General features: G+C 42.4%; 1 protein-coding gene across 1 annotated transcript; it reads right to left on the bottom strand.

Annotated features, from left to right (window-relative positions):
* Positions 1-1,138: 1,138 nt before the first annotated feature.
* Positions 1,139-13,132, bottom strand: LOC102573842 (serpin B10). Its single transcript, XM_006276934.4, has 9 exons — positions 13,043-13,132; positions 11,001-11,139; positions 8,610-8,786; positions 7,579-7,692; positions 4,863-4,997; positions 4,416-4,533; positions 3,355-3,497; positions 2,732-2,899; positions 1,139-1,633 (listed from the first exon to the last, which is right to left on the bottom strand). The coding sequence occupies exons 2-9, from the start codon at positions 11,028-11,030 to the stop codon at positions 1,229-1,231; spliced, it is 1,290 nt and encodes a 429-aa protein (XP_006276996.2). The 5' UTR covers positions 11,031-11,139; positions 13,043-13,132; the 3' UTR covers positions 1,139-1,228.
* Positions 13,133-14,919: the final 1,787 nt, after the last annotated feature.

Here is a 14,919-nt window from a genome sequence, read left to right as displayed (position 1 = left end):
TTACAACAATCCCTTTTATTTCTCTTGTCTCTCAAATGTTTCCTGCACAGCTTGTGTCCATTGACATGATATTGTGGTGGCCAGGCGATTGCTGGGGCCCTTGCCGGGAACCCAGAATGTTAGGTGGGTACTTTGACACGTGGAGTGGAAGTAGGCATGGATGCGTATTGGTTGCAACAAGGTTGTTTACTTACGCTACTGATGTGTGCAGCGTAGGAAGAACTGGCTTAATTGCAGTTACAAACGAGTTACAAACGTAGTGAGAGACACGTAGCAAGAGCCCTTGAAGCGAGGCGGGACGTTCCATAAATGAATCACCGAGTGCACAAGGAAGGGGGTACGTCGGGCAGGTCGGTGACGGGGAGTCGTTGGTGGGTGATCAGTCCGCCAAGTTTACTCCAGGTTGTGTCCGGAGTTCTTCAACTTGGGCGGAAACTGCTTTGATCTTTATATGGATAGCAAGCCAATTGCTAGTTGCCAAGTAGGAATAATTTGTAACCGGCCAATGGGTGGCGCTCGTTTGAACGATGCGGCCATTGGACTTGGCGGGCTTTTTCGCTGTGGCGGAATATCCCACTGTGCCGGGAAATTCCACTGTGCCAGGAAATTCCACTGTGCCATAGGCATTCAATTAATGGGTTCTGACAGATATAAGCAGGGCAAACAGAATACCTTCAAGCAGGCTGCATTTTATATCTGATCCTACAGTATGTATATGTAGATTTTGAAACAGCATACATGGATAGCTCAGACAGTAAGACTGTAGATCAGAGCCTCATCTAGGATAATTCCATTGGCTTCCAGGGAAATGTTTCAATTTGCCTCAGCTGAAGGATCTATCCCAACATGTGAATGCTTTCTTTGTATTCCATTACATTTAATTTTATTCTTCAGACGCAGTTCCTTGTATCAGATTTTTTTTTTTTTCTACTTTACACCTGCACTACAAAAAACCACCAGTTGCACTCTTTCTAGAAAGGAATCTATACATTTCTACCGAGCACTTAAGTGATAGCCTACCACCACCATGATCTGGTCCTTTAACCGTATGTATAGGAGATTAGACTTCCTGGTCTATTGCACTACTGGCTCTTCCCCAAGCCCAGAAGAGATTGGCCAAAGGTACAGGAAAATGAAGAAAAATTACTCAAAGTATTTGGAAACTCGAGATTAATTTATTTAAACTACTTTGCTGTAAGATCCTGTTTAATAACAGGTAGCTGAGTTTCTAGGGAGAGCAGAACCTCCCAAAGAAGAGGATGCTCTTGGTGTTGTTATGCCTAATGAAGAAGAGAAAAGGGTGATCTGCAACAAACTGAACAGTAGACATAAGGCTTCGTGCCATCATGGCAGCTGAAGTGGCAGCTGCTGCTTCAGTGCCTTCTTCATTGATCTCTACAAAGCACTTGTGAAAAACTTGTGACAAAACCAGCTCATTTCTTTCTGACATCCCTGTGAAGTCTGCTTTGCCCATGCTGAAGGCATTTGGCATCCCCATGCTGCTCAAAGTGGATTTGAGATTATATCCCTCTTCCATCTTGAACCTGGGCAGAAACATTTCCACTTCAGTTTCTTCCATCATTTCGGGGCTGGTCCATTCGGCTAACTTCTCATAAGTCAAGTCTCTTTCAAGCTACAGTAAGTTAATAAAAGGAAAATCACACAATGAAAAACCTAGTATTAGTGCTTTCTCAAATTCTACAGAAATTTTGCCAATGGTATTGTTCAGCATGTCTATAGCTGTGCCAGCAGGGTGTGCCTTGCTTAGTGGAGGTACAAGCTGCTGTAGGGAGTCACAGAAACTGGCAGAAAGCATAGGCATGGGTGGTAGCAAAAGCCTTCTGTTACAGAGCTGATACTACTGTCCTGAAAGAAAGAGGTTCTGCCTCTGCATAGTTGCTGTAAGTGTAGAAGCTACCAACTACTTGCATTCTGCTAGCAACACTGTGTAGTACGGACCTGGCCTACGTTTGAAACTCACCTAGGTCACATCTATCTGGATTGGATTAGAAATTTCAGTAGATCCTGGCTTTCTGCCAAGGTTTCTAGTACTCCCTAGTTTTGAACAGGCAAGAGTCTGGAGCTTCTAGGACTGGATGATACCATGAAAAGCAGACACAAGTTTTATGGAAATCTAGCCACAGCTGGAAAAGCTTCAGGTTTGCTGCAAATTACATAACGTTTTGGGGCCTACCCTCATTTGTTCCTGAACCAGTTCAGTTTGCACATTCTGAATATAAGAAAGCAGTTCAACTTAGCATCAGACTATAGCTGTTTGAACATTTAGGGCAGGTCTGTTCAAATGGCAGCCTGCAAGCTGTGTGTAATCCACAAGGGGTTGCATTGAGGTGCCTGGGCTATCACTCAGCTGCCATTTCCCCCCTGCCCCCACATCGCTCTGCTGCAACACCAGCCAAAGTCTGTAGGCTACCCCTCCTTGCTCCATCTGCTGCTTCCTGCCCTTGAGTGAGTCCTGCTCTAAAGGTTAGTCTGAGCCAGGAGTGGGGAAAGAGGGGATTGGGCCCACATACAGGCAGCACTGGGGAGGGGAGTGCCTGTACTAGCACCTGGAGTGGCAGGAAGGAGCATCTGCATGGTGTGCTGCTATGGCCCATGCAACATTTGACCCCCGGGGATTTAGAAGCTGGACAGCCCTGATGGAGGAGATAATATTTATTTTTTTTTATAAAAATAAATCTTTTTACTGTGATCAGGATCTTATGTTCTTTACCATTTGTAGGCCAGTAGTGTCGTCATTGATGTCTTTTGGTAGCAGAATGAACATGCTGAGATCACAGTTGACATATGGAAGTTCAAGGACATGGGTATGCACTGATTGTATGTAATTCCAGTTAAATTTCCCTCTCTGGTACATCATCTGCACTGGCTTTGTTGTAGTCTGCAGCAAGCAAAACAACAAGCATTACATGTGTGGTAACTGAAATTTTAAAGGATCAGGTTAAAAATAATAATATATATATATTTGCCTATGTTATTTATAATGTCTTAATGGCTAAAAACTGAAAATATCTAGAACTAATTTTTAATTGTACTGTTTATCAGGTTGTTACATCTTGGACATTGAGAATAGATTACTACTGTAAATTTCACATCTGTTAATTGCTGGTTTCTATGTCTTTCACATCCTAGCTCTTGCAAGCTAACAATGTGATACAGTTGGGTTTTTTTTGTTTTGTTTTTTTGGAGCTGTAGAAGGGACTGCTTAAATAACTTCTACACGGTGATAATTTAACATATATCTAGAGCTGTCAACCTTGAAAGGAGTAAAATGGCTTATTCCCTCCTCCCCCTCCCCCACTTTGCAGCAGGGTATTTCGCAGGGTATGCCCATACCTTGTTTATTCTGAAAGGTTGTTTTCTTGTAACACCATCCTTGAATTTCTTTGCCCAGCTTCCCTTGAAGTAAAGTGCATTTATCAGGACCAGCCTGGTGAGTGAATCAACAGAATCCTCAGGCAACAGATTCTGGATTTTGCCTACAGGAAATAATGAGACCTGTATTTATATAGGGTTTTTCCCCCCTGTTTTGGCTATATATAGACACTGGGAGGATATATTGTCTATGGCTATAATGTCTAGGCTAAACATTGGGACGTGCTGAGTTTAAAATACATAAGGGGATCAGCTTGTACAGGCTGATTGACCCAGTTTGGCTCAGCCGTGCCCTTATGAACTGAATGCTGGCCCACAAGGGTGTCAGCTGGACACCCAGTCAAATTCAGAGGTATTCTGTTTACCTGTGTGCTTGTGTCTGACTGCAGTTTATTGTTGCTCTGATGAACTGATTCTTGGCATATGAGGGTGTCAACCTGTCCATGCTTATCAACCTGGCTGGGTCAGGCACGTTAATCTGTGTGTTTGTGTGTGTGACTGATTTGGTGACTAGAGGACCCAGCCCATTGAAACTGAGTCCTGCAAGATAGCCCCACTGGGGGGTGAGGACTTACAGAAGGGAGATATACAGCTCTGTATAAAAACACAAGTACACAAGCAGCACATTGATAGAATTACAAAGACCCTAGAAACATATCCCTAATAAACGAGCACACCCCAAAATAATGGGCATCTCTGGTAACACACCATTCTGAGGCATACTTGGCTATGTAAGTTTATACCCACCATTGTGGTAATGGTCTTCAGGAACAGAAAGCTCAAACTGCTATCATACATATTAGTGTGACTGGAGGTTAATGGTCATCCTATTTTTCCCCCTCTTGTTATGTAACAGAAAGAACTTTGTTCTGACAAACAGACGGCAACCATTTTGTAACTTGATTCTAGTGAAGAATGTCACAAAACGTGTGTTTTTTCTCTCTCCAGACACAAATACTGAAGATGGAAGAATACCTGTGTTCCTCTTTGTAATATGTGTAAAAGAATGTCCTTGGGCTCACCTTCAGTCTGGCATTCAACTTGGGCATTGATTTCTCTTCTGACTTCTTCTGCAACTTCCACAAAGTTTACAGCTTGTGGCTCTGTGTTGTAATATTTTTTGACTGACTGTAAATATTCCTGTGAGGCAAGATAGATAAAGGTCTTACATATATAATATTTTGCCATACATATGGGCCAACTACCGCCAAACAAAGAAAATAATTCAAATTATGACAGATTCTGCTATGCTCAAAGAAACAAGTGAACCGAGATACTGTACAGACCCTAAACAGTCTGTAAACTTGATATAAATATCCACAAAAAGTCAGTAGGAAGTAAATATTAAAAGAACAAAATAATCTGCAGCTGAAACTAGCATATTTATTAGACTGTCAACATACAATATAAGCAGTACTTATCATAAAAATTAAATGGTCTCTATTCGTTCAAACAGATCCTGTACTTACTGTATTGAAAGGTGATGATTTTTCTCCATATAACTGGTTGACACTTCTAAGCAGGTAATTTTTAGTGGGTTTGTTGATTTCAAAGTTAAGTGCTTGAAATGCTGCATGGATATTACTTGATTTATCAAGATTAGTCTAGGAAGAAAAAGGAGAACTTCTGGTTGTTTACCTGTCATTTTTGGGACAAGTGATTCAATGCTTCAGATATGACACATTGCACATAGTCTCGGTGTTGATAATTACAAGTAATATTGTGTGATTTAAGCTATTCTTTGTCAGCTGTGTCTTAGGTTTTTACTTTATTCTTACCAACAGCCTTAACGCATTATAGGAAAATCTCCATCTAGTGGACAAACATAGACAGCAAGCAGCTAAGAGATGCAAAATCATTACTAACAGTTTGAATAGGGCTGAAATACATCTTGCAATTACAGGTATCTAGAGAAATTATACAAAACAAAGCAGAGACGCATGGAAAGTAACAGCACAGCTTGTGCAATATGGTTGCATGACTCTTAATATCCATGGAAATTTTGATGCTGAAAAATTCTTGCATTTAAAAGTTTGACCTTTTAATACCTGTTGATACTGGTATTGAAAACCCATCACTATCAATACTGTAAACTTGAGAGTTACTTGTATTGGTATACATTGTGCATTAAAATTGCATGATCTGAAAATTAAGCAGAGAACTGGTAGTTTTGGGCTCAGTATTAAAAGGCAGTGATGAACTATGGCAGTTGAGGTACTATACAGAAAGCTACTAGAGAAAATGAATGGCAGGATTACACCCAAGTTAAAAGCTCCAGGGTGAAGATACAGTTTGGGACCATGCTGTACTTACTCCTGCCATAAAATTATTTTGGGTGCAAAGCAGTCAGAAGCTATTTGAAATTCCTAAACACTTCAGCCCAGCCATAGAGCTGCCATAGCTTTCAAATGCAGACATGTCACTGAATCTGACATAACCGTTGCTCAATGGCACACAGGGAACCTTAGAACTCAATACTGGGCTTGATGCTTTGTCATTATGGCAGGCCCCTACAAGCAGAAAGTTAACAGCCCCTGGTCCACTAGCATAGCCTGTGGTGGCAATTAGAATAGTGAATGCTGCTATCTTTGAAAGAGTGTGTGTGGCTTTGGCTTGGTTTTGTACTGGTTCACCAGAACCCAAGTGTGTTCTTCTCTGTTAGGAGAGATTACATTTTAAAGCTGTTATGGGGACAGAACCCCCCATCTCCCACTGTAAGTAAATGATATAGTAGCCCTTACTGACTTGGGGCGGGGGGGCACATCTACATGATATGCTAACACACAGAGGTTTCTGTGCATTTATTTAGTACTTGTATAATCAAGTACTAAATAAATGAGCAGTAACTGCACAGTAGCACTAGTGAACACCTCTTTAGTGATGCTACTATGCAGTAGCTGAATAATACTGCACAGTAGCATGTTAGTACTGCATGCTACTGTGCAGTATTATTCAACTACTGCACAGTTAGCATGTTGTGTAAATGCTCCATGGGGGGGGAGGGGGGGCGGGTGCAATTAGCTCTGCCTTGCACCAACAATATTACTGAAATCAATGGTGAAATAACATTCTTGTTGGGCAATATTCCTTCAGCACATAGAAAGTATTTTGTAAGTTAAGTGCTTTATATGCTTTTCTAATCCCACTACAAGAATTTGATCTATGTCAGAATTTCAGCACTTCAGTATATCCATCAGCATTCTCACGTAGATGCAGACTAACCCTCCCTCTCTAAAATGTGTCATGCAGCTTGTATAAACCAATTTTCTATTCATGTGGGATCATCCCTGATTGTTGTAGGCATTATGTCTTCAGCAGGACAAAGCATACTCTCTCCTTTTTAACAATGAGTTGTTTAATAAGCAGAAAGTAGTAAGCAAGAGAAAATCCACTAGAACTCTAAAGAGAGAGGGGGAGTCGGAGAAGCACAGGATGGTTATAGCTCTTCGGAGTCAGATGAGAAAACAGCATTATTTTTCACTTTTTTTTAAAAAAAAAAAGAGAAGTTTGTCTTAATGTTTGTAATAAAGAATTTACTGGAAACCTCTCAGAAGACTGCATATGTAGATGCACCCAGTGACTTGATGTGCAATTAGCATGTAGCAATAAGCTCTGGCACGGTTTGCACCACAGTTTATTGCTTCCGGATGTAGTGTTTACATGTATGCCTGAGACCGCAGTACATTGAGCTGGGACGGAGCAGCCCTAGCTGGCAGGGGTCCCAGGGGTCAGCCTGCCCACCTGGGGCTGCTCCGACCCAGCTTTAACGTGCTGTGGAGGAACTGGCTGCAGCATGAGGGTGCTCCAGTGCAGGGCTAGTTGGGAGGCAGTGTCTACACAGTAGCACCCTCATGCCCCAGCCAGCTCTGTTACCATCCACATGTGCATTTTGCTGCCTGTAACTACTCTGCTGTAGGACAGTAGTTGTCCCAGACAATGCTATCGTACAGCGCAGTTGGTTTACTGTGGCTTAATAGCGTCGCACATGTAGACAGTGATGCTTTACTGTGGAGCTAATTAGTCTGCTCTGCAGTAAATGGCACAAGTAGGTATTCCCACTGTGAATATTTCATGCCAGCAAGACAAACCAAAGCAAATTCAAACATGGAGGGAAAGGAATCATAGGAAAGACGTAAACCTGCTCATAGCTTGGAGACTATATATATATTTGTTTGGACATGGTACCTTCTGGAGGCTGATACACCGGTTTGTCAGAAGCTCTTCCATCTTGTAATAGGTTTGTGGTTTTGTAGTGGTAGTGGCCACTCCATCTTCTCCAACTTTGTTAAAGTGAAGCACCTATAATCGAAATTGCAAACAGAATAATTGCTGTGGCAGACGACTTGCTCTACATGTCAGATGTTATGATTATCTCATGGAACTAGGGGGCAGGAGACCTAGACCTGGATTCTGTTCTTGCCTCTGCCACTTGCCTGCTATGTATTCCCAAACCCTGGCTCACAGCTTCTGATTTGTGAACCTAAGTGCTGTGATGCTGAGAATTCTACTGATTAACCTGAATGTGCCTGACTTCCACAGCAGAATCAAACAGTCCTGAATTAAGCACCCAGCCTCCAGTCTTCTGCAATACATGCAGAACACACATGGTTGCTAGAGAGGCATGTACCTTTGCCCTTCAGTGCTTGCTCTGATTTGGAATGACCTCTTATGGCAATGTGTTGCGAATATGATCAGAGCTAAAGTTCAACAATGAAATAGTAGGAAAGTGGTAAGCAGCATGCTGAGTTGGGAAGTCCCTACTCCTACCTCCTGATGACAATTAGTATTTCATTTTTGAGTTTTTACTTCTGGACCTTTAACTGATGCTCCTGCCTGATTTGATGTATTGGACTCTGCCTGCAGTTCTCTTATTTACATGCTGCAAACACCTATAGCTCTGCAAACACTATACAGCAGAGCTAGACTCTGTTTATTTAAAGGAAATGGTGTGGATTTGGTGAAAAGGGACCTTGCCTGGGTCCTTAGGGGCCAATTTGGGAAAGGGTCCCAGCCTGACATCTGGATTTTGGAGGAGACTAGCTATGTGCTGGAGGGAGAAGCGGGTCAGGAGAGGCAGATCTTTAAGCATAGTGACAGGGCAGTACACCTCAAAAGCCAGCAGCTGGCTTGCCTTCTTCTATGGTTCTGGCTAAGTTAGCTTTTCTCCCCTTAAATAGTAGCAGCTTTTTCAGAGAGCTCCTGTAGTTCCAACTTACCTCTGCCATCTGAGCTGCCGTGCTACCTTTCGCACCCAGGTACACAGTGGCCATAGTAGATGCAATACTCAAAGGGGAGAACAAGATGTTTCTGTTGGCTTGCATCTTACACTCCTGTCTGAAAAAGTCAAGAGCAAACCCAGTGTTTGCTGTGCTCAAAGCTTCCATTATTCTGATCTGTATGAAAAGATAGGGAGGAAAAATATTTTAAGATGACAGGCTTAGGCAATAATCATGATAAGCTATTTCCTACTGAAGATATGAAAGTGGTTTGAAAGTGGCTGAGGCACAGCTACCCTGAAGGGCTAAGTTTTATACTACAGGCAGATAAATAGTCGTTTGGACCTTAGTAGCTGATGTTGGTATGTGGGTTGAGGATTGCTCTTTCTTTTGTACAGCTGTTGTTTGTTGTTTTTGTTTTGTTTTGTTTTTGAAAATCCTTTAAAATGTTAAAAACAAAAACCAAAACCTTTCCCTTTTAGAAGATCATTGATACAGCACTATCTTTCTACATATAGTTAACTTGACCTTTTTTGTGGAAAAGACTAATGGTGCCTTTCATAGAAGTATTTCATATCTGAAAACTTCTGGGATTTGAGTGAATACATTTTGGTCTGTCAGCTCTCTATGGACTATTCATTTCAACCAACTGTTATTTGTTATTCAAGAAGTATGATTAGCCACTTAATTTACACAGCATTTCTTTTTCTAGAGAGAATATCTTAATCTGTTTTGTGAATATAGTTATTTGCATGAAGAACAACAATTTTCAGGGTTAGGAAGAGGCTAGTGCAGGTTGTACTATGTCTAACCTATGTCTGCCTTCCTTTTCAACATTTGATATTGGCCTTTTGTTAGAGACCAAATACCAGATCAGGTAAAAAAAAAAACCCCCAAAAAACTAACCCTATATGATCTTTCATGGCTTATTGTTTGTTCGTATTTGTGCAAATCCAAGCACTTTAGACATTTTTTTTAAGAGTGAAAAGAAACATGGTCAAAGTAACCAACCATCAGAATATGGGCAGGTGATAATGAACCCTCTTTCTAGTCTTTTCAGGCTGTACTGTGAACTAATATATGTCAAGTGCCTTGTACTACAGTTTTGCCTCCTGAAAGCCTATTCCTTTTGTGAAACCTTCTACCTGTAACAATCTCTTGAAACACTGTCTCAACTCTGAAAGGTGTTTTTCTGATTAGTATTCACTCATGTCACTAGATTTCCAGTTCTTTTTTTCATGGCAAGCTGTCTCAGCCACCTGCGGAGGGTTCGGGATTGAGAGTATGGTCGGGAGTAGAAAGGTAAGAAAGTCTTATTGACTTAACAAAAAAAATCATTGCGTAATAACAAGACAAACAATGACAGACAAGAACAATTCGCGTCGGCAACTTATCGACAATTCCCTCTGATGCCTGATGTACAACAGGTTTCTCTTTCCACAAAGTTCAGCGAAATCGGGCGTCCCCGATCAGCACTGGAAGGACCCTGGAATTCAGTCCTTGGGCTCCTTGAGATCCACAGGCCCACTGATCCAGGCTAACAGCTAACTAGTCCTTTTTACAGAACTGTATCTTCCTTCAGAATAATTTCCGGATATTCCAGCCAATTTATAGCTTCTGAATGGTACTCATACCATACAGCCACTCAGATTCTTTTTACTTTAACTGTCCTTAGACTGACCAATAGCAGTACAAGCCTTGCAGTCCTTTGATAAGGTTAATTTTAACTACGCCACAGGGTCTTACTACTTCAAGGCTTTGCTAAATTTATTAGGCTTTACTTTATACAAGGCCTTACTACATTTTAAACTTTAATTAGGCTTTTAGCAACAACATAGAGCTTAATATCTAAACAAATACAGAAAAACACTTGGTCTAATCTTCATAGAGCCTTCAGCAAGCACCTTTATCACACAGACATATTTTTCAGCTGTTACAGCAAAGCTTCTGTTGTGGATTGTTTATAAATAAAAGTTATCATTATCGGTTATTTTCATTGCAATGGAACCTGACATCCCAGGCCAAGATAAGGACTCAAGGTGTTAGAAGCTACATAACTACAAAATAAAGAGAAACTTCCAAATATCAGCAGGAGACTCTGTGAAAGAACACTGTGACTTGAGAGTGTGTGTGTATTAATCCATATCTGAGCCTGCATTACACTATACTGTCTGGAGTAAGTCTTGACTATTTTTGACCTTGCTGTGGTTTTTCTTCTTTAAGAAATAAATAAACTTGAACCCTCACTTGACAGCATCCACCATATCAATAAAATACATTATTTCCTATTCAAATCCCCTCTGTCTATGCTTACTCTACAGTTGCCAACACAGCAGTGCAAAAATAAAAATGACAATGACAATAAATAATCTCTAGAAATATGTACAGTACCTTGTCTTTCTCAGCAATGAAGTCAAGCATTCACTGCGTCTCTGAGGCTTACTACTGTTCACCCACGGAGCAAGCTGAATATATAGCGTGCCTTCTCAATTTCATGGGCAGATTACTCATAATGCTGTAATTTATTTTGCTGAAAGGGAAAATATCCTTGTGGAGGTATTGAATCATCAAATGAAGGATGTCAGAGAATTGAGGGAACAAAATCATATAAAACTTTCACAGGATTGACTGTAGCAATAGTCTTGTGGATGGAGCTTATTGCTCCCAGGCACCATGTCTGCACCCCAGTCAGCCCAGGACCATAGCACATTGAGTCATGGCAGAGCAGCCCTGGCTGGCAAAGGATTTGGGAGTCAGTCTGTCAGCCTGGGACTGCTTTGCTCCAGCTAAACAGGCTGTGGAGGGGCTGGCTGGGGCATAAGGATGCTTCAGTGTGCAGCTAGTTGGGAGGCAGCCCCTATACTGAAGCACCCCTGTGCCCCAGCCAGCCCTATCAGCATCTACACATGTGTTGCTGTGGAGTAAATAACTCTGCCATAGGATAGTACTTCTGTCTGGCAGTACTATCCTATGGTGGAGTTAATTAGTTTGCCTACACGTGTGGTGCTATTGGGATGGAGCAGTGATGTTTTACTGTGGAGCTAATTGGTCAACTCCATAGTAAACGTCTTGTGGAGATGCACCCGCTATGTCCTAACACCCCTTCTGAACTCCTGCTCAAGGTTCCTTCTTCTGCATTCATGTCCTTCCTGCCACACTCTCCACGATTAAGCAAGCAGATCTAAATGGAGAAGTTAGTTTTTTATCAGATTTGTAATCATGATTAATTTAACACCTCTGCCCAAAGATGACCTGGCCACTGCCCACTTCCTTATGCTCATCTGCCACACCTTGATGTTAAAAAAATAAAGAGAAGCTGAATGTTGAAATGACATTCTTTTAATGGGGAGTATGTCCTCTTCACAGGGGTCTACCTCCCCTACCCTCTGCCCTTGTCTCATCTGCTGGGTTGAACCTATGATTTACCAGGTGTGCCTGAGTCTCTACCAGTAGCTCACCCAGTCATTCAACACTTGTTTAGCCCCTTGTGAATCATGAGTTTCTTGGGGCTCAATCAGTCCTAGTTTATGCCCCTTTCAACTCTTATGCATGCCTTCTATGCATGCTCTCAATCAAAAGGGCCCTTTTTTATGGCTGCTCACCATGAGAGTCCAATGCCAACTGTTTAACTCCTGTGTGCCCTTTTCAGGAGGGATTTTTCATCAATTAAATCACATTTATGTCTTATCAATTATGTATTTATTGCCTTTCAGATTTATTGAATCTGCACCTTCCCTGGTAGTATCCTATTGACTAGCAGCACTATCACCAGCCCATCGGCTCCATCCATCAGCTACTCTTGAGAAGCCTCACAACTGCCCCCTACGTGAAGAGTCTTGCTTCAGTGTCCCAGTCCTGGCACCAGTGGGTTAAATGGCTAACTCTCTGCCGGTTGCTCTTCACCAGCTCACTCTAACTATCTGAGGCTCGCCTCTGGGCTGGGACCCAGATTCATCATGCTCCTGGTCCTTTTCTGTGCCTCCTCACAGAAATGAACCTCTCTCCTCCAGGAGACTGTGCACTCCCCTCTCTGGGGGTTTATAGGCCTTAGTGCTCTTACTTTTGAATCAGTTGGGTTTCTCAGGGTCCAGTCACAGCCGGCTCCCCAGCCACATGATTGCCAGGAGCTGGGGTTTGCCAACACTTCTGGGTTTTCTCCCAGACAAGCTGGCTGACAATGGCAGGAACCTGGCGTGGCTCCTGACTGGTTTGGGCAGGGACCCTGTAGTTTCTGGGGTTCCACTTGTCCCTGGTATTGGGGCCGGCTCCCAGCCACATCCGGATGAGGCCTCCAGTAATTGCGGAAGCCCGGCATGGCTCCCAGGTGAGTGAAGCAGAGACCCCAGTTGTACATGGGATACTTCTAGTAACAGGGGCTGGGAAGTGGCTCCCTGTTATATGCTCCCCCTCTTTTGATGGTCTGTTGGGGTTACCTCATATTTACTCTTTTACACTCTACGTGATGTGTGCTTCACTCAATGTTCGTCCATTCTCTCCATCTGGTGATTGTTGTTTTCACAGCTTCTTGGCAAGAAATCTGCCATTACATTTTGCTTCCCCAGTCAGTGGTCTACAGAAAAATAAAAAGGTTGTAGGGTCAAGGCCCACTACCTTATCCAGGTGTTATAATTTTTTGTGGATGGCAGCTATTTTAAGGGAGCATGGTCTGTAACCAGAACAAATTTCCTTCCTAATGGATAGTAATGAAAAAGTCCACTGCTCCACTTTATGGTTAAGCATTCACATTTAATTGTGTAATACCTTGTCCCTGGGCCTAGCAGTTTCTGGTTTGCATATGCAATTGGTCGTTCTTTGTCCTCTACCTGCTGCATCAGCCCTGCCTGTGATGCTATCTGCAAAGCATCAGTTTGTAAAGTGAAGATCCTATTAAAGTCTAGGTTTTAGAGTACAAGTTTGCACTATGTCCGGGGTATCTGCAGTGGTAACATACTATAAGGCAGGATCCCCATCCTCTAAACCCTAGGTGTCTGACCTGCTGTGGCTCAGTTTTCCTCATTCCCTGTCAATCCCATTGCCCTCCCAGGGTACGTATTGTCTCTGTAACTTTCACCCTTCCAGCATCTTCTTCCGCTACGTTAAAGGACTTGGCCAAATGTAAAACCTCTTCCATAGTTTCGGGCTTGTGTCGTTGGACCCATTTTTGAGTTTTCCTCCAGATAAGTGAGGCACTGTTGTAGACTGAACACTTCCATGATGGTCTTTCCCTGAGGTTGGATCCATCTTTATAACAGGTCCTTTAGCATCTGAGCCAGTCTCTGCTCCTCTGGGTTCTTCTTGGCCTGAACCCTCTGCTGCTGATGCTCTGGGGAGATCTCTAGTTGATATAGTATCGTATTCCTTACTTCTGTGTAATCCATAGCTCTACCTTGGGCTAAGGCCTGGTAGGTAGGCTGGGCCAGACCTATCAAGAGGAGGCCTAATTGGCTGGACCAACAAGTCCAATCCCATTCAGCTGCCAAGGCGGCTCTTTCAAAGGACTCCAGATAAGCTTCCAGATAGTTTTCTAGTATCATCTTTAGCATTTTTATACTTTCGGTGGCACGAAGAATTGCTGCCTGTTGAGCCTCTATTTTCTTGCTCGGCTCTTGCTGTCAGGTCAGCAGCACAATTTATGCCTCTGCCTCCTTGGTTTGTATTTGAATTAATTCCTCCATCTGTGCCTGTTGCCCCTGAAACAATTGCAACACCAGGCCATGTACTTGTTGCCAGTCCTGTGGGGCTGTCAGTTCTCATGAAGTCTTGTGGAGTTTTTTCCCTGTGATTTAAATATAAAGTTCCTCCTGAGACAAAAGGCCTTCCTCTGAGCAGAAAGCAGCCTAGGGGTCAGACACAAGTTCAGAGAGTAAGTGCATGCTATTCCATTTCATAAAATGGTAACTGATTTTCCAAACCTGTTCCAGAGAAAATGTAGTTATAAGAAAGCTTCAGCCTATCTTTGGCAGCTATTATTGCGTATTATTCACCCCCACCCACTGGTAACCTCAAATGTTGAAAATCCAGCAATATTTATTTACCAGGAGCTGAGTCAATGCAAGCAACAAAGCTGTATTCAGGATGCAAAGCTCTGATCTTTCTTTTATTTCTTTCACAAGAACTTAAGTGTGGGAGAGGTCCTAGTGTACGTGATTGCTGTGTCAGTGGTTCTAGGTACACTTTGGAAAGTTATACTCTGTTTTCACTTGAGTGTAGTATCAGAAGTGTAAAATAAGTTGATTGAGTCATCTGGGTAAATTTACATATGCCACCTCTTGTGATTTCTGTGCTACAATCAGGATGTTTGGTCTATTGA

The sequence above is a fragment of the Alligator mississippiensis genome, chromosome 3, assembly GCF_030867095.1.
Source record: "Alligator mississippiensis isolate rAllMis1 chromosome 3, rAllMis1, whole genome shotgun sequence".
In the NCBI taxonomy this organism is placed as follows: Eukaryota; Metazoa; Chordata; order Crocodylia; family Alligatoridae; genus Alligator; species Alligator mississippiensis.
Note: the sequence above shows the minus strand (reverse complement) of the source record. Positions and strands in the feature narration are given on the sequence as shown.